General features: G+C 41.7%; 1 protein-coding gene across 4 annotated transcripts in view; it reads left to right on the top strand.

The window, feature by feature from the left end:
- The window catches only part of c2cd2l (c2cd2 like), a 48,757-nt gene extending 44,582 nt beyond the window's left edge, over positions 1–4,175 (top strand). For 3 of the 4 annotated variants that reach the window (XM_036524674.1, XM_036524672.1, XM_036524671.1), the window contains 3 exons: positions 468–601; positions 976–1,222; positions 3,617–4,175. In XM_036524674.1, coding sequence (XP_036380567.1) covers positions 468–601; positions 976–1,222; positions 3,617–3,843 — 608 coding nt within the window. In that variant the 3' untranslated portion in view covers positions 3,844–4,175. The remainder of the gene's footprint in view (positions 1–467; positions 602–975; positions 1,223–3,616) is intronic. The other variant, XM_036524673.1, reaches the window with a different exon arrangement.
- Positions 4,176–22,798: the final 18,623 nt, after the last annotated feature.

Here is a 22,798-nt window from a genome sequence, read left to right as displayed (position 1 = left end):
TGCAGTGGGGAATTCCTAGTGGAAAAAGTAGCTACTAGCTGTGAGTGAGTGCTTTGGAAGGTTGCATTCATTTTTCTTCAGTGCTCCTACATGAGGGCAGAGGATGTTACCTGGTGACCCAAGCTCAATGTGTATAGCTGACCATTCCAAAGTTGGGATGGAAAAAGGAAAAAGTCTATCTCAAAAAAAATCTTTCTCAAAAAACTTGCACTTGCTCTGTTAATGACTGCATGGTCTTGAACTGCTGGTGTTAACAACGTCATGTGATGTGAAAGTTTATTTATATTCAGGGTGCTTTGGGCTGTTGGGGTAAGTGTGAAAACTAGGAGCCTGTTTTCCCATGAGCGGTTTTATTGTGTTATATCTTAAAATATTCCTTAGGGACAAAGGGTCTCCATTGTTAACTGTGAGAAAGGCACAGTCCTGTGCATTTTCAGTGGGTGTCATGTGCCTCTCTGTTCTTGCAGCAGACACCCATCTTTCTAATGGCTTGGACCCTGTAGCTGAAACAGCCATTAGACAGCTAACAGAGTCTGCCAGCAAGGTTGCAAAGAAGACGCCCACCAAGAGGAGCACGCTTATCATCTCTGGGGTGTCAAAGGTCAGTTGTTTCCGTTTTCAGTGTGCTTGTATTAAGCACACAGTTATGCAGTGGTTACTATTGCCTTGCTACAGTTGTAACGGTGTTTATAGGAATTACTTGACTCACTTTTGCTTGTCATGAAACATAATATATCAACATAATTCACAAACATCCCAGTTCTTTATTTGCAATAACAAACAGAAATGATCTTACAAGGGAAATGTAAGTGGTGTGCAATAATTGCAGTTTAAAAAAATTGACTGTAGTAATAGCCATGCAGTGGCAGTCATTGGCCAAGCCAATCAGTGCGCAGTTGCAGTTGGAAAATTTGGGTCAGTAGAAGGAACTGCAGGGTATTTTAACAGCTGAACAATGTTTCATCCCTCTCTTAGGTTCCCATTGCAGAAGATGATGCAGCGTTATCAATTGGTTATGCTGCAGCTATGGATGCAGCCTTGCAGGGGGAGCAGTCCTCTGGAGCCCTCAACCACTACACAGCCAGCTTCCCTGGTGCATTGCAACATGACCCAGATGAGACCACACCCTCTGACATCTCAGAGAGACCCTCTGTGGATGATGTGGAATCTGAGACGGGCTCTACAGGTGCTCTGGAGACCCGCAGCCTCAAAGACCACAAAGGTGCCTCTAACTTGATGGTTTTACCCTGACTGTGGCATTAAACTCCATGTACAGTCTCAGGTTTTCATTTAGCATTGCATGTATTAGAGAGCAGACATTGATAATGGCAAGAAAAGAACTTACATACCTTGTGACAGGAAGAGCCAACAACCTCCAAAAAAATGAAACCCATGCTTAGGTTGTCATAAAAGTATCCAAGCAAATTAAGGAAGTATCCAAAGCTGAGAGTTCATTGAATACTGACAGGTGAATGTTAAAGGATCTACCAATAAAAAAAACACTATCACCAATCTGTGTTTTAAAAGGTCATGTTTTCTTAAGCTGAAGAGTGAGTAACAGATGAGTTATGGGTTCTGAAATTCTTTTGTCAAAAGAAAACAGAACTGTAGCTTAACACTACCTGTATTTGAAAAGCTGCTTAGAAACATTACAGTTAAAGTCAGCTGAATTGTCACTGTCTTTGTGGACAGAATTTCCTCAATAAACAACATTTTCCTGGATGTTAGATGTTAGCTAGTTATCAAGCTTCTCTGTGGGAAAACGTGTTTTTTTTTTTCCAAGCAAACGCTAGCTGACTTGTTAGCTAGAGAAACAGATGGGTATCTGTCAGTAGCATGAAGGATTTTAGCTAGCAATTTAGCTAGCAAAATAATGAAGAAGAGAATAAATCACATTGAGTTACGTAGTTAGCGTCCATAGGTAATAAGAGAGCCCACCAGCTCAGCATAAATTCATTTCAGTGGTGAAACTGAACTTTCTTGCTAACTATATACTCATCTATATATACTTAATGTATAGTTTGTTGCTTGAATTTCACTAAAGCTTTCCCACCAGTCCCTCAAGCAAAAAAAATCTCATTGTAATGCTTGGGTTTAGCAAACAACAGTGATAAACTGGGGGAAACCCTTCAGACATTCACTTTTTCAAGTGTTCATAATATATTCTTATTGACTTCATTCAGCTTCACAACATATAAACGTACTCTTGTTCCTACTCAGAAAAAAGGAAATACATCCACAATCCATTGCCCAAGGATATTTGTAGAGGTAGCAGAAAATACAAAAAGAATAAAACCCCAATAAAAACTGCATTTAGTCCAAAACGCAAAAGAGCAGAAGGGTGAAACAACAGGAATAGGACTCTGGAAAGGCTTGTTCGGCAAAATGCATACAATTTATTAAAATTTCAAAGGACTGTAGTAGACTATTATTAGAGATACAGACCTAATATTTGGGATTTCTCCATAAGTTTGGTATACGACCACCTGTGATTTTTTCAGGGGAATCTGAGAGGGTGACCTGGAAAATATTTCTCAAACTGGGTGATTTGATATGGAATCATTCATTGGAGGGTTTGTGTTGTTGTTAGGAACTCATTCTTCAACATACAGTATGTCCAGTTGTCTTTTCTGACAGAAGACAGTTAAGCAACCTGCAGAATTCTCAGGAGCATTTTCAGCTGTCCCATTGCCTTTCGAGTGGACTTTTGAGGAAACAGTACAGGATGGTTGGAACTAGTGTTGTAGCAAATATGCATAGGTATGAGTATGTTGCTGCCAATGAATAAGGTGCTCTGGACAGTGCTGATGAACCAACACTGTTGTTTCAGGTTTCCAAGCACTTGATTAGCCAGACGTTGAAACGTTGCATGTGTGCTCTTAAGGCAAAATGCCAAAACCTTGAAATTGATGGCCAAAAGATGCTACAGCAACAGTCTTCTGAATACTGTCTATATGCATGGCCACCTGCTGGTAATGGGACCTCAGCTCAAGGACACACCCTTGAAGTGATTCCAATATTTCATGTACCCTGGGTGTGGGGTGTGCCTCTAAGTTCATCTTGCTGTTGAGTTGACAACAGTCCACTCAAAACCTATATTCTTCTTTAGTAGGACTGCAGGTCAAGCCCAAGGAGACATGGATGGCTTGATGACCCCATCTTTCATCATCTGTTCAAGTTGTTGCTTAATTATTGCTCTATTTGTAGGGGGACTGACTTCTCAGGGTGATGTCATTGAAAGTGTGAATTAAATGCTGGGTGACTGCAATCTCTTTCTCTCTCTCTCTTGCTCTGCTGTGAAAACTGAGAGGCACTTCTCACAGACATTGCACCTGTACTTGCAGCCTGGATATTGGTTGTAGTTATGCCTTGTGATTCCTGGAAGTTTTCAGGGCCCTGCCATTACTACTGGTCATTCATCCAAAAAGGTGTCCATACTACTTTCATTTTACAACCATGCAAAAGTGCACCAGTGTGCAGTGTTTGTTGTGTACTATGTACATACATTAATCACTATTTGAATTCTCTTCTTTGTTGCTGTTTATGTCTGTTTCATGACTCATTTGAAGCTGAAGTATCAATTATCTGTATCCATTTATTTCCCCCTGCCCATCAGTGGGCTTTCTCCGCAGTGGCACCAAGTTGCTTTTTCGGCGGAGACACGGGCAAAAAGACCCCAGCCTCAGCCAGTCCCACGAGGATGTCTCCAACCTGGGCAATGGCTCTGCCATGCGTAAGAAGTCTGGCAGCTTCTCCAGGCGCCTCATCAAGCGATTCTCTTTCCGCTCTAAGTCCAAGGGGAAAGTGAGTGCCAATGGAGGGACGGGTATGGCTGAGAACTGAAAATGGAGTGAAGTGACTGGCATGTGGGTGGGGAAGTGGAGCAGAGTACGATGCGTGTCTGTGCCCTACTGGTGCATGATTCTGTGCCTTGAGCCTGTGGAGCACACAGATCTTGGTATTGCAATGGAAAAGCTTCAGACCACGCATGTGAGCCGTAGGATTCTCTGCACAAGGCTGTGTTCATATGGGTGGGGTTATGGTTCTTGTGGTTGAATTATAACAATGTGCCACCTCACTCACCTGCAGCAACGCCTGTTCCTTCAGTTACCACAGGAAGACAACTAAAGCCCTGTTCACATCAAACCAGCTTCTAGCAAAGTGAAAATGCCATCCTTTCCACCATTGTGCTTCTATTGATTTTATGTGAATGGTAGCTGAAATCGAATTCTGTCATTTTTTTTCGTTGTTTTTGCAAGTGTTTTAACGGTTGTGCTAACAGCTATGAGAGGTGTCTATACCATTTGCTAAACTTTTTATTTGCTAGATGATTTGCAACGGCATTACTTGAACACTTTGCTGGTATAGCATAGTTGCATGTTTTAATCATTTTCAGCAGTGCTGTCTTAAGAAGGATTCTGTTACTGTATAATAGGCAGCTTGCTAGTTCTGCTGTTTCTGTTTGTCAGTACAAGCCAGCGTACTTTCAAGTTATATAAAAATAAAGCAGATCAATTATACATTACCAGTATTCATTTATCTTAAAACCTAACATAAGGCAAATTGCACAATATTTGCTAAATTTGTATTTCTTTCTAAGCTCCTCAAATTGTACTGAATTCTCACTGAAAACTAATGAAAACAAAATTCCTTCTTGATTTATTACTATATAATGCACATTACCACAAGCACTATTACTGTGGAACACAAGGGGACAGTGTATGAAGCATAACACACACTTTATGGCAGTTCTAAGGCTTTTTGCTGGTGTGATGTGAATTTATGAATAGCGCCTATTTCCTAGAAATTTTGCAGCGATGGTCTCTAGTGAAAATTAAGGTCATAGGGCAATGTTGACATTTTTGATATTAGGGAGAATAGGAGCAGATTTATGCAGTTGCACTAAAGTGAGCATGGAAGGGGAATGGGGTCCAACAAAGAAACAAAGCACTTTTAAATCCACAGGATGCTGTAAATTTCTTCTGCAGTGTAGTTCAGACAACACAGGAGCCCCGTAAATCATGGTGGGGTGGGGTAATATGCTTTAAAAAGGTTGCTCTGAAAAGACAGGAAACCGTTGTCCTTCACAAGTTTGTGCTTTTCTCCTCATACACTCCACAGTCCTCAGACAGCCTTATTTCAACACAGATGAGTTCTATTTTTTGCTGTCTTGCAGCAATTTGAGTGTCAGATGGTACAATGTACTGTCAGTGCATGGCCATTGGTAGCCATGGTCTGAAACCCAGGGTCAGACAGAACATGGCTACCAGTGGGTGGACAACACTACCTTCCTACACAGGTTTTTGCAATGGCAGTTACAAACCATTTGTTTATGAAAGATAAATAATGCCTTCCAGGAACACACTCATTAATGGGGCAAATTGAGGAACTGGAGATGCACATTGAGTATGAGTTGCTATGTGAATGGCTGAGCACTAGGGGGCAGTGATGGGACTTTTCAGGCCCTTTCAGAAATACCCGTTTGTATTGTGATTTGTTTTTGTTTTTGTTTTTTTTGTTTTGGAGGCTGCACCTTGAAACTTTTTTTTTGCATTGTTTACAGTTCTGGAAATAGTACTTTTGGAAATATGCTTACTTTGACGTATGGTCTGTTCAACAATTTCATCCCTGACCTCAACATGGTCTTTACTTGCATTCTTTGGCCTGTTTTACTCAGATATTGCAGCATTGATGGGATTGCTTACTTTCATAATGTTGTATGTATATATATATATATATATATATATATATACATATAAGATTTTTATTTTAAACTTTCATTTGTTTAATGTGAAAACATCCATATCAAAACCTCAGCATAAATTGCACATCAAAACAAAAAACCCAGTCCACCCTTGGTTGTAGTTTCTTAGTTATCAACCTGCCTGTAAGTATATTTTACCCATTTACAGATTTTCCATTCCGTAACCAGTGGACTTGTATGCGTTTTTCTTAAAGGTGTCATTAGAATATCAAATTCAGCTGTGCTGAATTCAAAATCAAAATTGAAGCCCATGTTTACTGTTTGTATGGCAAACAAACCGTAGATTCACAATAGCTTGTCAGTTCTGATGAAGTCACTGTACACATAAATGTATAAAAAAGTAGGCTAGATACATACACATACAACATATGTACATATAATGTATTATTAAAATTTTTGTTTGCTTTTTCTTGAATGTTTTGTTTCCTCTGTATGTTTTGACTGATGGTGATTGTGCACCCCCCATCCTCCAAACTGTGTGTATATGTAAAATAAATCTGATGTCATTTTGTGCATAAAGGGAAATATGACCATTGTATTTGCAGCAGTGCTAGTGTGGTGGGAAAAGGTGATGCTGATGGGGGAGGGGGGCACACTCAGATTTAGGTTTGCTGTGTAAGATAACCAAGTTGAAAAGTTCTGTCACAAATTATTCTTACTGACTGTATCACTGATGTAACGATAAGAGAGTTCAGTAGTGCTCCTCTCTGTATGTGGATTTGAATTCCAGAGTTTCTCCTTACCTTTCATCCCCAACAAAATGAATTCTCAAACATTCTGTCTTTTCTTTTTTGGCTTTGGGAAAGGGGAGCCGGTTTTTCACCCTCTCTCTGGTGCTTGCCTGTGAAAGATTTCTGAAGAACATTTTACAGTTCTGGTCCACATAGACCAGTTCCCTGATTTGGACCCCTCTGTTCTGCTTTGGGCCACTTTTAACCAGGAAACGCAGAGACCCTTTCCTTTAACTAGTATAGTCCATATCATGGTTGTTTTAGGGAATCCTGAGTGAAATGAATAACCTTGGAAGAAATGTATGCTTATTTAAGGACTACAATTGTAAAACAAAAAGTTGCTCTTGTTTCCAGATGTTTGGAATCCGCTTTATATTATTAGATGATGGATTTTCTTGTTAATTTATTCTAAATAAATTGTTTTTCAAAAGCCACTGCCATTATGCCGATTTGTTTGGTCTCTTCAATGCAGCAGCTGTGTTACATCCTTTTGTTTGCAGCATCTCAGTGCTTTTAACTATCCTATCCCAACTCGATCAGATGAAAGACAGATATTGCTTAAAGACAGAATAATTCTCAGACAACCAGAGACTTCGGTCGGGATCAAGCTTTACTGCATGATATCATGGAGAGAAGTGCAGAGCGCTGCGGTTCTCCGACTCAGGCATAGACAAGGTCGAATATATATTTTGTCCTAGAGTTGAAAAAATAAAAAGACTGTGAGTAAAGTAATGGTTACCGGATACATATGGTGGGAACATTTTCACAAAAGAAGACAAACTAGATACAATCACAAGGTAACGGTGCCTCATACATAAGCTAGAAACATAGCGCACACGGTGTCATCCTTGACGGCAAAGTTGATTAACTATTAAGGGGAGTGAGCAGAAGCCATATTAGCCACGTATGCGTAAAACAAGAGAAGGCTAGCCTATATCAGATTGAACATAATGAGTCTACAGGAATTTCTTCCACAGATATACTTCTTGCTAACTCTGTAGTGATATTACACTGTGGGTTTGAATGATTTATTTGAACACACCGTAAAACTGACCGTGTGTTCCAACTGTTACTTACTGTTACTGTGACTATTCTTAAGTGACTCTCATGTGTGGTGGTTTGTGACACAGTAAGCAATTTTAGCATCCTTACCCATGTATTTGGGATACTTAGATGGATGATAAGATGTGTTGTGAATGATTGTTTCAAACAATAAAAATAATGGCCAACAGGTTGCCAGTTTGCTTATTTTTATGTCAAATGTGACATTTGGGGAAATTTTCAATGACTGGTTGGCTTTGACAAAAGCTTTGTTATTTTAGCATATTTTTGGCTTTTTTATGATTCCAGGTATCAATATTATGATGCCAAGATTGTTATAAAACCACAAACTAGTCTTAAGCATGGGAATTGTGTTGCTTTAAAAATGAAAAGTTGAAAGGAATACATGCAAAATTCATGAAAACCAATGCATGGTAACATGGAGTTTTCTTTTTAAAATTAGCCAATGTTAACAAATTATATGTTACATTATACTTTACTACTGTTGTCTTTACAAGCTGAGAAAGTAGGAATTTGATTTGGCATTTCAAGATGTATTTGTCATACATCCTTCCTGGAGACCTGGCAATGCTGTGCACCATTCTGTTGACTGAACTGAATTTTGCTCAGTTCAGTATGTAGATGCATTCACTGCGTCACTGATTCATTCCATAACCCCCCCCCCCCCCCATGATGAGGTTCTGAAATCAAAGAATGCAATAAATAATTTTTTTAGGCGTCAAAGCTATTAAACATTACGTTATTAGTGTATTAACAATAAATTCAAAATGTAAAAATAAAAAAGTAAAAAATGTACTGTGGTCATACTGTGGATGTTTTTTGTCCCCACTGTATTAACTTTGTTCTCTCCAGCCTGAATATTCAGGTCACTAACAAAGTCAGTTAAGGGAGAAAAAGGCCAGCTCAGTAAACATGATGCTCTCTGGTGATCAGCTGATGACCATGCAATGCCAAAGTTCACGCACTGGCTATGTGACTAAACAAGTTAAATAGCCTAATTAAAGAATTAGCTTCACTGCTACAAAGGAGTGCTGTAATCCCATTGTAGATAAATAGTATCTTACTTAGTAAAGTAGGCTATTAATTCTATGATAGCCTAATCTAATTACCTTAAAATGACAGTGCAGACTTGTTTTTATTGCATGCTGCAATCTCAAGCATACTATTTTTCCATAATAGATGTAGTGTACTGCACAGTATGTCCACTGATGGAGTCACCCTGTGGTTGGAGAAGGAGACACACCGAACTAACTGAACGAGATGTATGGGGAAAAACTGGATGATATTCACTGAACGAGATGTATTGAAAGACTGAACGAATCAGTAGTGACTTTGTGAACTACAGCAGACCCAGCCAGTCATGAACTGAAAGAAGTGGATCAATGACCTGAAGGCACTGAAAGAGAATCATTGTACTGTGTACTGATTCCTTCAGTGATTGGGGCATTTACATTCAATGACTCTACTAGCCGTTATACACTGCCTGGAAAGCAGCCTACCTTGATATAACTTGTCCTCCACTCACAGGCATTTTTGTTTTTTTAGGTTTTTGTAGGCTGATGTATTTGTCAATCAAAGCATAATGAAGAGGTTGCCTGATTAATGGGTCAAATAAATGAATCTTTTGGACTAGCAAACCAGTACATACAGTACACTGAAAAGATTTGTTGAAAAGGATTTGTTCATTTGCGAACTGCTCAACAGTTATACTGACTTGCATAATTTAAGTTGCTTTTAATGTTTATGAAGTACATGATTGGATTCCTCATGCTGATCACTTGCTTGAGTTTATCTGTGTTCTGTTATCTCTGGCCAAATAACCAGGGTTGGAGAGTAACGGAATACATGTAACAGTGTTACATATTTAAAATACAAAATATGAGTAACTGTATTGCGTTACAGTTACCATTTAAATTGATGGTATTGACGGTATCAAATTACAGTTACTTTTTAAAAATATTTAGATTACTTAAGGGAGTACATTGGATTTTTTTCATTTAATTTCATGTTCATTTAATATTTATTCAGTTGGAAAATCTATCCAATGATAGGCAACACCGGGGTGTATCTCACATATGCACCTCATGAAAAAAAAGAAGAAAAAAGCGCGCAGCCTGTACCAAGACAGTAGAATGGAGAGTAAGACAGAAAGCAACCAGCACAACGCATTTATGTCATGGAAATACTGGGACCATTTTACTTTCAAATTTCAAATAAGGTCGCAACATAACAGTACAGTGCAAGCTGTGTTTGCCAGCAACCAAACTGCTATCCGCTTCAAAAGAGTCAACCTCTAACCTGAAGAAGCATCTTGAAGTAAGTTCTCTTTTTCACTATTTAAGCTAATATTGATCGCTAGCTAGCTAGCTATCTTACATAGTTTGGCTGCACTGGATTAGCTATTCAGCTAGCTAGTAGGCTAGTAGGTAGGCTATAGTATTAAAGCTAACTTGCTAACAAGCAGATAGTGACAAAACAAGTGAAATTTCACATGTTCAAAACTGTGATTACTCCAACAATTTTACACTACACATATCATACATGAAATTGTAAAGCTACCCTTTCTCACTCGCAATGTATTTAGGGTGGTTCGTGCCTTTTCTAACTCTTGTTTTCGTGTAATGTACAGCTTTTGAATTAATATTTATAATTCTGAAGAAACTGATGAAATGCTCATTGACTTAACATGGGGGTGCCAAAATGTTAATCACAAGAATGCTAAGTGATCGAACATTCTAAAAATAACCATTCAGAACCTTACTTGAACATTAAAAAAAAACGTAAAGAACATTAAGAAAGTAATCCAAAGTATTTAGAATACGTTACTTACCCTGAGTAATTTAACAGAATATGTTACAAATTACATTTTAGGGCAAGTATTCTGTAATCTGTAGTGAAATACATATTAAAAGTAACCCTTCCAACTCTGCAAATAACTGACTATGAACACATGCGTCCGGCTACTTTGACTTCACTAACTTCCAGAGAAAAAACAAATAGGTAATTATTAGGAACATTTTAAATGAAAAAAAACTACAACACCCTGGTTGCATAGGTCTGCACACCCTTTCATAATGGGGGCTCTAGTTGCGTTTAAAGTTAACCAATTTAAAGTTAACCAAACCACTTTCAAAATCATGCCTGTCGGTAAATAGCACACACCTGCCATAAATGAAATGGATTCTGATTAAACCCAGATTAAAGTCAGCTGTTGCTGTAGGATTTGCTTGAATGTTTGGGGTTGCGTCCTACTGGGAGAGCCATGGTCCGCAAAGAGTTGCCAAAGGAACTGTGAGAGCTAATTGTTGAAAAGTACCAATCAGGAGAGGGATATAAAAGAATATCGAAGGCACTGGACATACCATGGAGCACTGCTAATGGAGCACCATCATCTGCTAATGGAGCACCATCATCAATAAGTTGGGAAAATGTGGAACCACAGAGACATTGCAAAGATCAGGATGACCCTCCAAAGTTGTTGAGAGGACGAGGAGGAAACTTATCATCAAGAGGCCAACAGCAACACTGAAGGCGCTACAGGAATTTCTGGCAGGTACCGGTCACTCCTTGCATGTGACCACCATCTCTCGTGCACGTTTGGGCTATGGGGTAGGGTGGCAAGACGGAAACCCTTTCTTACAAAAAGGAACACCCAAGCCTGTCTAAATTATGCCAAAAGATTCATTCAGTCAGCCCAAACCATGTGGGAAAATGTGCTATGATCTGGTCTAAGGTTGAACTTTTCTCCCTAAATTGTAAAAGATATATTTGGCGCAAAGCCAGTAAAGCTCACCATACTGAACACCATACCGACTTGCAACACATGCACAGACACATACGCAGGAAACCTCCCCAAGTTTCTTAATCTGTATGTTGAAGTTACTCTTAACTCTGTAAGGAAAATGAAGGGCGCAATTCTGATCTTCATGGAAAAGGTGTTTTGTACAGTAATATATTGTCGTACCATTAACTGCTCATTAAATTTGGAGAATGGACCCTCCGTAATCATCTCATTGTTTTGCTTTAATTTCATGACTTTGCATATAAGTGGATCACTCTGTTGGGCATTTTTCAAATCAACTAGCTCAGGATGTGATATTGCTGAAGTGGGATCATGACAACATGATTCAGGCACTGGCTGCCCTTCTAGTGCACCTTTCTTAGCTAATCTGTCCTGGGGTATCAGGGAGGCAAAGAGGAAGTATGGGCAGAATCTCAACAGCCACTTCACAGACAATAAGGACTCACGCTGCTTGTGGCAGGGTTTCTGGACCATAACAGACTACAAGCCAGCCCCTCAAACATGCCACAGTGAACCCTCCCTTCCAGACAGACTCAATAACTTTTACACGCGTTTCGAGGCCTCTAATAACACCACAGCACATAAATTGACACCAGCACCCAGCAAACAGGTATTACATCTGTCTCCAGCCAGGGTGAAGAGAGCCTTCTCTAATGTTAACTCCCGAAAGGCTGCTGGTCCAGATAACATACCTGAATGTGTTCTCAAGGACTGTGCAGAACAGCTGAAGGATGTCTTCACAGACATCTTTAACATCTCCCTCAGCCAAGCAGTAGTGCCCACCTGCCTCAAGAGCGCAACCGTCGCACCTATGCCAGTCTGCATGAATGACTTCCGTCCCATGGCTCTCACTCCAATAGCGATGAAGTGTTTTGAGCAACTGGTCTTACAGCACATTAAGGCCCGCCTCCCCACAAATCTGGACCCACTACAGTTTGCTTATCGGACCAACTGGTCCACAGATGATGCACTATCTACCACCCTCCACCTCACCCTGTCCCATCTGGAAAACCGAGAAGCCTTCGCCAGACTCCTCTTCATCAACTTCAGCTCAGCCTTCAACACCATCATACCACAACAACTGGTGGAAAAGCTGAGGTCGCTGGAGGTGGATACTGGCACCTGTAATTGGATCTTGGACTTCCTGACACAAAGGCAGCGGTCAGTCAGAGTCGGCAGCCACACATCATGCACCATCTCAGTGAGCACAGGCTCACCCCAGGGCTGCGTCCTGAGCCTCCTGCTGTTCACCCTGCTGACCCACGACTGTACTGCCCGATTCAGCAACAACCACATCATCAAGTTCGCTGATGATACTACAGTTGTGGGTCTCATCAGCAAAGGTGATGAGTCAGCATACAGGATGGAGGTGGAGCAGCTGACAGCATGGTGCAACAGACACAACCTCTCCCTGAATGTTGATAAGACCAAGGAAATGGTCATCGACTTCAGGAAGGCTTGCACAGTGCACCACCCCCTGCTGACCATAGATGGCGTGGCCGTGGAGAGGGTCAGTAGCATTAAGTTCCTGTGAGTGCATCTGGCGGACAATCTGTCCTCAACCACCACTTTTTGCTGCTAGAAAACTCAATTTACAGTATACTACTGGCTTGTACAGTGTGTAATGTATATAGATATATGTTGTGGTTATTGTCTTCCTTAATTTATGTACACTGTTGGTATGGGAGAAACATTATTTCATTCTTGATTGTACGCAAGTGCATGATAAAATGACAATAAAGGAAATCTGAATAATCCATCCACTACTAAGTTAGCATCTCCATGCACACAAATACCTTTCTTTTGGTGAGCTTTTACCTTTAGCAACGCAAGACTGTTTTTGTGAGATTTGGCTGCATTGTACAATGCTTGGTTTGGGCCTACATTAGAGGCTGTCTGTCAGCACTTGTGAATCCACGCTTATGCCAAATTGGTAAATATTCTGTCAAAGAGTTAACCACAAATGCAGAATCTGAGTAGATGTTCAAAGCCAAGTCTGGGAAGAGATTCAGTGTTTCCAAAACAGACATAATTTCAGCCCTTCGAGCAGAGAAGCGAGGAGGACATTGATATAACAAATCACCCTTGCATGAGAAAATTGCAGACCCAGTTCTGTATTGGCCATCATGCCAGTAACGGGAGCCATCCACATACACATTCATCACGCCCTCAATTGGCAGAACTTTGAACACTCCATCTGGAGTCGGGACCACCTCTGTTTCACAATTGTGTGGAACACCTTCATAGAGAAGTATCCGTGGTAACATGGTATTTGGCTTGTACACAGTTTTAAGATTCTTGGCCCCCAAGTCTAATGGTGTGTTTCCACCAAGCAGAACAGTACAGTTTGATACAGTATGGTACGCAATTATTTGTGTTTCCATCATCAAAAGTTGCGAATCGTACCAAAATAAGCGTACCGTACCATACTGGTTTTTGGTACCCTTCTGTTGGGGTACCAAGCACGGTGGTACGGTTTGTAAAGGATGGAGCTACACCCACTGCCGTCTGTTGATTGGTTGACAGAGAGTCGTCACTTCCGTGCGACAACGTGAATACAAAAGGCTGTCAACGTTAACATGCTAATGCTCGTTGGCGATTAATCTGGAAACTTTAATGCGTTAATGTTTTAACACACCCTTTCGCGCGTTCGGTCACACCGGTGCGATTAGCCATTTAGCGCATATGCTAAAACTGGTGCGATTAGAACACTAGATTGGAGAAATTCTAGCTAATTTTGGCTTTGAGGAAACAGTGATTTAACTCTAAAAATATAGCAAATGCTAACTGAAATCTATAAGAAACTTAATAACGCTAATGAAAACATAACGAACCATATAAGGTAACACGCACGCTACATACCATAACAAATAAATTACATGCAAAAGGGTTAAAACGAAATTTGCCGTTCAGCACATCTGCGTTTGCCACGCCTTTCAGTAATTCAGCCAGGTAAATATCCGCGCTGGAATTGCGAAAGGAAGTTGCGGTCAAACTTGATAATATGATTAATTTGCGTTAAAACATTAACGCTTCCAGAGTTTAGAGTAAAGTTTCCAGATTAATCACGAACGAGCATTAACGCGTTTCCAAAACAAAAGTTCATCAACCGTCTCTGCTGTGTTGCGCTCTTCTCGCGCTTTTATGATGTCATGCTACTTACCTATCTGACGCAGCAATCGCCATTCAGCATATGCCCCACCTATTAAGTAGGGTATGGTTGGCAGTGGAGACACAGGCCGTACCAGGGTTTACTGTACCAAACCGTTATGTAATGAACTGAACTGTACTGTACTGCTTAGTGGAAACGCTCCATAAGATCCACCTGGTGGGACATGCATTTGAAATGCCTTTGACCTTGCCATTTAGCAACAACTGCAGTGGGGTGTGAGGTGTGTGGGGTACAACTTCATTTAACCCATAAATATACTCAAAATGTGACACTGCCCAATGGACAGACAAAAGGTGTCAGATGCAAGAGTCAAAGGCCTTCTCAGCAGGGGACAACACACGTGATGCATAAGCAATGGGCCCCTGCAGGTTCCCCTGCACCTCCTGCAGCAGAACGGCTGACAAAACTTCTTCAGTGGTTGCTGTTTGCAAAACAAAAGGCTGTGACCAGTCAGGATTATGCAGGGCTGGTGCAATAAGGCCCGTTTCAATTGCTCAAATGCTGTTTGATGTTCAGGTCCCCGATCTAGTTTGTCTTTTTTTTTCTTGTTACCTGAGAGTAAATTGTTCAGTGGTCTTGCAATGTCAGCAAATCCCTCAATAAAGTCTCTATAAAACCCCACTAAGCCAAGAAAGGATCTCAAAGCAGTGACAGACACGGGTACAGGAAGTCTTTCCACTTTATGTGGATCTGGTGTGTGCCCCCCTTTGCTAATTTTGATACCTAGATAAGTGACCTCTGATTTTAAAAGCTGAGCCTTTTTCGGATTCAACTTCAAACCTGCACTTTTCAAAAGCTGCAGTAACTCTAACAATGTCATGTGTTCCTCTTTGGTTTCTGTCTGCAGTAACAAATCACCGACGTACAAAATAAGGCACTGAGGTTTTGAGAAGCCTCTTATCATCTCTGCCAGACAATAAAAAGAAATAAGGTTAGAATAAAGTTGGAATAAAGTTGGGGAGTTAGCGAACCCTTGTGGCAAGACATTCCACGTGTACTGGGTGTTTTTGAACTTGTATTGGCAGACTTGTATTGGTAATCCGAATGTTGTGGGATAGCACAGAAACCATTAGACACATCAAGAGCAGAGTAGTATTTTGCTTCAGACAGTAAGGATGCAAGTACATCAGGAGTGGAAGCTACAACTGGGGCACAGGTAGGAGTACATTTGTTAAGCTCTCTGTAATCAATGCATAATTTCCAAGAACCATCAGGTTTACGCACTGGCAAAATTGGCGCCATAGTTGAAGAAAGACACGGCCCAATGACGTCCTGTTCAAGAAGCGAGTCAATTGTTTTCTGTATGTAGGGGTGGCCTCCTTTGGGTAATTATACTGACGTTGGGGTGGTGGATCACGTCCCTGCACATTTACCTCCATTACACTTGGGTCAACTCATCCACAATCATGTTTACTTGTAGCAAAAGCTTTTTTGTGTTTTGCCAAGATCTGTGTTAATTCAACATCATCTTGCTTCAACAAAACATCCAAATCATACTCCTCACCTTCTTAATGGCATGCACCGCATGTACATCTGAAATCTCAACACAGTCATTGTCATTGTCAGTCATGCACCAAATACAGTTATTGCCATAATCAGTAATGTAGTGTTACAGCCCTGTCTAGGGTCAGACCGTAACAGGGAAAAAGGGGGGGACCACAGTCACGAACATTGGGAAAAGTGTAACAGAATTTATTACATAAACATTAAAGACAAAAAAACATATAACATAAATAAAGTGGGTGACAGGGAACACAAACTCAGGAGTCGACAAGCCAAAATAACAAACAAAACACACTCTAACTAACGAGAGAGGGAAACTAACTGACCTAACAAAATAAATCTCAAAACAAAGGATACAGTGAAACTTCCCTTTCTCCCTTCCTAACGAAACCAATGTGAAAAAAGAGATGGAAAAGAAAATGGCATCGACTCCCTACTTCCCACACCCAATCATAGTGTCACGAAGACCAAAAGCAATACTCACAAATACACATGGACGAGGACTTAAGCATACGCACAACAATGTACAACTAGCAATCACAAATACATAAACGAATCGGATAGCGAACGTCGGGGAGCGACAAGTGGTCTCTTCCCTTGCGCGGACTGAGTCTCTTTGAAGGGAGCGGGCCGGCCAGGAAATGATGGAAGGCTCCAATCACGGGCGAGGGGAGGAGACACCCAACGAAGGACACACCTCGGGGAAGGGATCAGACGGACCTGGGGAATAAGTAAAACGACGCAACGCACGCAGCCGGAGCGAAAACACATACATCGGGAAAACGAATGACGACACAAACACAAACGACCATGGTCGTAAAAGTAGCCTCGTTTCTTCATTATATCTGAGCCCAAAATGTCACGACCATCACCAGTACAACTTAGCCAAGCTCTTTCCTGAAAACTGTCATGACAATTATAAAATTTAACACATTTGACTGACAAGCCAGAGACATACAGTAGTTCCATCAAAACCTTCCAATGTAATAATGTTTTCGTTTTTCTTAAGGAGTGAGTCAGAATGAACAATGGAAAAGGAAGCACCAGTATCAACTAACCAATCTTTGCATCGGGCCCCAACAGCAACTTTAACAATTGGTCTACCCCACCTGTCATGGGTCAATGGTGCTACATGAGACACAGGGTCCTGTGATCCCTATGCAGAATTTGTTGATAGTTGCCTGCAGTTCACCATTCTCAAAAGTCAGCTTATCTAAATCCATTTGCATGTCGTGGACCTGTTCCTCATTGCAAGAGTAACATATTACTGCCCACCCTCCATTGAGAGGTGGAGGCTTTCCCCCCCTAAGCTGTCTGACATCATCTGGAACATATCCCTCATTTTTCAAGGGGACATTTTTATGTCCCCTTGAGTTTCTAGCCGGCTTCCCTCCAATTGATGCTACTGGCTGTTTTTTCTTGACAGGGTTGTTTTGAGTGACATTAAAGAATTGGGTCAATTTAACCATGATGTCCTTGAAGGGTGTGTTTGAGTTAATGTGCAAGGCCAGGGCATTACGTGTATTGGGATCACACTGTGAAATTAAGGTGCATGGGGTCTTGCTGAGTCAGATCTGGTATGCCACTGTATGAAGTTAATGTTTCCCACAACCACGCTGCATGAGGCTGGGTGTTCTCCTGGTTGCATAGTTACTTCCCTAATCCTTTCCCAGTTAATTTTCAGTCCCCAAAATCTCAAGCAAAGCTGCCTTCCTTTCCTGTCTGTTTGCTATTTTCTGGTGGAGTTTATGAGGAAGTGCATGGGCTATGCCATGTTACAGACGTGTAATCAACATCACACAAGCATCAGCATCACTCAGTGCATGCAACTCTACAGCTCTGTCAATGGTAGCGAGAAAATCAAGCGGGTCCCGTTTAGACAGTTCAAAAGTACCAATGCTCTTCACTAATGATTGTACTTCACTCAGAGTGAGTGGTTTCACAGTAGTCGTAGTGACCACATGATCAGTAGATACATCCCCATTAGGAGATTGAGCTGAGGTAGTAATATGCACAGGAGCCTCTGGAAACCTCACAGTATGATCTGAACGTCTGTCCCAATCGTCACAACTCTGTGCGCTGATGTTATGTGCCGATTTGTCCCAACTCTCTACCACAGTCCTTCGAGCCGATTCAGTTACTTTAGAATCTTTAGAATTGTATTTAGGGAATTACAACTCAGGCACTTAGTTTCAGTTATGCTAGAAACTTGACAATTCCGAAACAACTCTACTACCACAGTACTTCGGGCTGATTCAGTTATTAGTATCTTTTTAGAATTGTAAGGAATTAGTGTACGACTCCTCCAGCTCATGTAAGATGAAAACCAACAATTGTCCCTGTCCTTAAAACTCTTTTCTAGGTATATTTAAACGAGGGGACTCCCTGAAATAAAACCAGCAACATAAAAGAAGAAACCACGTTTTTTTACCTCAGTCCCCGTTTTTTTTTTTTTTTTTGAATCCCTCGCTGGGTGGCTCGCCAGTTGTAAGGAAAAAAAGGGTGCAATTCCAATCTTCATGCAAAAGATGATTTTATTTAAGGAACGGCAGTTGTCAGAAAAACGTCAAACGCACTCTGGGTTCAGCGGAGTCAATATGAACCAAGAGTTGTTGATTAAGACTCATTTTATACAGTAAGTGTTGTCGGATTGTTGCTTTGAATGCAAATGGAAGAGGAAACTGATGAAACAGCTCACTCCCGGCCCTCAGACCTTAGCCTATTTGATTTGCTTGTGGTCTCCTGGTAATTACCGTCTCCCAGCCACTTTACCATTTTAAAAGGAGAATGGCTGGAAGACCCCCGACTGTCATCAGATATCAATAATTTAGTGTTTTCTTGATTAGGTGTAAATGGTTGAACAGGTGGTTGAGACAAAGGGTGGATTTACAGACTGTTATCTTGGTTGCTTCACAACCTTACACCTCACAATGTAAAGTATATAGATAATCAGACTAGTGAGTATGCTGTGTAGTAACTCATCGCTGCAGTTACACCTGATAGTACCATTTTTTAATTTCATAAGTTTACATGAAAGCCTAAACAAGGGCTTCCAAAACCTGAATGAATGTGTCATGGGAACTGGTACCCAAGTCCATGAAAGGTAATGGAGAGACAGCTGTGCTTGAAATGATGCAATTAACTTTCAAATGAGGATTCCTTTTATTCAGCTAAGCGGCCTGGTAGAGGGAACTGGTGCCAATCACACTGCAGAGCTATAAAGGATCGGTCTGAAAACTGCACTTGTGACCAGTTCCCAGTTAATTTGTGTGCAGTGTGCATCTAGTTGGTGTTGCGGCTTCTTTGCGTAGGACACGGTTAAGTGTATCGCTTTCATAATTGTTGTTAATTGTCAGCTGTAGTTGTAATTAACTTTGTGTTTGCAGTGACCAGTTTCATTCCATTGTGGTGTTAATCATCGATTAGTATCACCTGTGTTCAGCTGTAACCAGCTGTTTGTACTTTGTTCATTTGATCAAGCTAATTAGTATCACAGGTATTTAGTTAACACAGAGGCTGCCGGTACGGTACCACTCTTCCTCTCATTCCAGGAGATACAACTTCTGTAAATGCAACCTGACTTATCCCCCTCTGTTCTCCTCCAAGGTGTTGTGTGGACTATGGAACTGCCAGTCATCGCTTCAAAAGGCTGAATTCATCACAGCCTGTCAACATGTCACTCCAATTCCTGGCACTCACCGAGACCTGGATTTCCCCGGACAACACCGCCACCCCTGCTGCCCTGTCCTTCTCATACTCCTTCACTCACACTCCACGGGCCTCAGGCAGAGGAGGTGGCACAGGGCTGCTTATCTCCCCATCCTGGAGATACTCCCCTCTGCCCCCCTACTGATCCCCCCCACCTTCACTTTAAGAAGAAACTTCCACACACTCTCCCACTCTGCATTCTCCTCCACTGTTCTCTCTACCCTCCCTCCCCTTCCTTCCTTCTCCATCATGCCTGCTGAGTCTGCTACATCAGTCCTTAACACATGTCTCTCAATCTTTAGATGCTCTCTGCCCTACTGTCTTCAGGCCATCACGACCATCACCCTCCTGTCCATGGCTGACTGACTCCCTCCGCTCTGACAGGACTGCACTGCGAGCTGCTGAGAGGAAGTGGAGGAAATCCAGATCCTCCGTGGACCTGGCTACCTATCACGCTCTGCTAACAGCATTTACAACCGCAACAACATCAGCTAAGTCCTCTTTCTTCCAATCCAAAATTAATGCTAACATAACTAACCCACGAAAACTTTTCTCCACCCTCCTCTCCCCCCTCCTCCTCCCTCCCCCCTCTCCTCTCTGCCAATGATTTCAGGGTTTACTTTGAGGAAAAGGTGACCAGCATCCGGGACTCCTTCACTCCTTCAACATCACCCTTGACCACCACGACCAACTGCATCAACCAGCTGTCCTCCTTCATGCTGCTCAAAGACTTGGAAGTGCTTCAACTCATCACAGACCACCATGCCACAACCTGCACTCTGGACCCCATCCCCTCTACTCTGCTCCAATCTATATCTGGTGAGATCACCCCATTTCCTTCCTCATTTATCAATGCCTTACTAATCTCTGGTACTGTCCCCACAGACTTCAAGAAAGCTCTGGTCACACCACTCCTGAAGAAACCATCCACAGACCCATCAGATGTTACAAACTACCCTGGAAAACCCTGGAACGTGCAGTACTTAACCAACTATCCCCCTTTCTTCTCAGGAACAACCTTCTGGACCCACATCAGTCAGGTTTCAGAGCTGGCCACTCAACGGAAACCGCACTCCTGGCCGTGACAGAGGCTCTCCACACTGCTAGAGCCTCCGACTTGTCATCTGTCCTCATCCTCCTCGACCTCTCCGCTGCTTTCGACACAGTCAACCACCAGACACTAATATCAAAGCTGTCTGAGATGGGCATCACTGGAACTGCCCTCTCCTGGTTCAAGTCCTACCTGACTGGTAGATCCTCCCAGATCTACTGGAAAGGCTCCACCTCTGGACCCACCCCCCTCACTACAGGAGTTCCACAGGGTTCAGTACTGGGACCCCTACTCTTCTCAATTTATATCAACTCTCTTGGCTCAGTTATCAAATCACATGGCTTCTCCTATCACTCTCCTCTCACTATCTCCTGACCCTCGCCTTCTCTGCAATCAACAGGACAGCCCCTGCCTACCTCCAAGAACTCATCCAGCCCTACACACCAGCCCGACCCCTGCGTTCAGCAGCAACTGGATGCCTCGCTCCTTGCATGGTCAAGGCAGGAGGTGCTCGTTCTGCCAGACATCGGGGTTTCACCTACATCGCTCCCCAGTGGTTGAATGAACTCCCTGTCGTGCTACAGACAGCTCCTTCACCCCATTCCTTCAGACGGGGCCTGAAGACGCACCTCTTCAGACTCTACCTGGACTAACCCAGCACACAATTGCTGCCCCCCCCTCAATCAGTGCTGTCATAAATTGCTGTGCTTTTTAAATTGTTTCTTGTCGCCGCCTTTACCCTGACACTCATTGCACTGTTTGAAGTTGTTGAAGTTTGCTGTTTGAAGGTGTATCGTATTAGTTGCCCTATACCCTGTAGTTGAACAAATCTGATAGTACTGTGTCCTCAAACAGACCTTGCTCTCAGCTGAGAACTGTCTCATTGTGGAACTGTACACATACTGTCCCCGTACTGTCGCTATACTTACTGTATGCACTTTTGTACGTCACTTTGGATAAAAGCGTCTGCTAACTAAATAAATGTAAACTTGAATAGTCTGTTACATTACAATATTGGCATTTAGCAGATACTCTTATCAGGAGAGATTTATGTAGGTAATAATTTTTTTTACATGTTATCCATTTATGCAGCTGGATATTTGAGGTACCTGGCCCGAGGGAACAGCAGCAGTGTGGAATCAAACCAGTAACCATTCAATTATGAACCCTGCTCCTTACTATTATGCTACACTGATGAGATCATTAAATAGAGTGCCAAATAGGAAACAAACTCAGGAATAAAAAGAATCAAATGTATAAAATTTTTGTTGTGATGAAATCAGACTTTGGGAGGCTGGAGTTATAATTAAAATGGCTTTATAAGTATAGCATATCCACATGGAAAGTTCACGGAATGCATAAACCAGCAAGGTGACATAAACTTGTGTTAGTTATCTAAGGCTTCATCACAGAATGAGGAACTATTCACAAAACCAGAAGAGAATACCATCAATTCATTCACTTTCTTGTACATATTTGTTTAGTTTCTCCTAAACACATGTAGTTGAAACCACTTGAAAAAAATCAATAATTCAAAAGCCCAGCATACACAACATACATTTCAGACCATCACCTCTGACCTTTAGATGTGATCTACTGGACTACTTTTGTACACCCCTACAATCCAGTTAAACGGACATAAACATGATAAATATTGCCAAATGCAATAGCATGTGCCATGGTAATTGCACACCTTTCCTTAAACACACAGTAAGCTCATGAAAAAATAGTTTTCAGATTTCTCAAATTGAATAATTCTGTAAAGTTACAAGGAAGTCTAAAAACACCCAATGATACAATCACCATCAGAACTGTCTGACATGGGGTGTTTTTTAGGCCTCCTCGTAACTGGTAACTGGTCGTAACCACTCTTACACTCACACTTATGGGCAATATAGCATGTCCAATTGACATTACCTGAATGTGTATGGACTGTGGTAGAAAACCAGAACACCCAGAGGAAAGCCACATGAACACAGGGACAAGGTACAAACTGAATGCAGAC

Source organism: Megalops cyprinoides, chromosome 3 (assembly GCF_013368585.1).
Source record: "Megalops cyprinoides isolate fMegCyp1 chromosome 3, fMegCyp1.pri, whole genome shotgun sequence".
Lineage (NCBI taxonomy): Eukaryota > Metazoa > Chordata > Actinopteri > Elopiformes > Megalopidae > Megalops > Megalops cyprinoides.
This window is presented reverse-complemented; position numbering and strand designations above follow the sequence as displayed.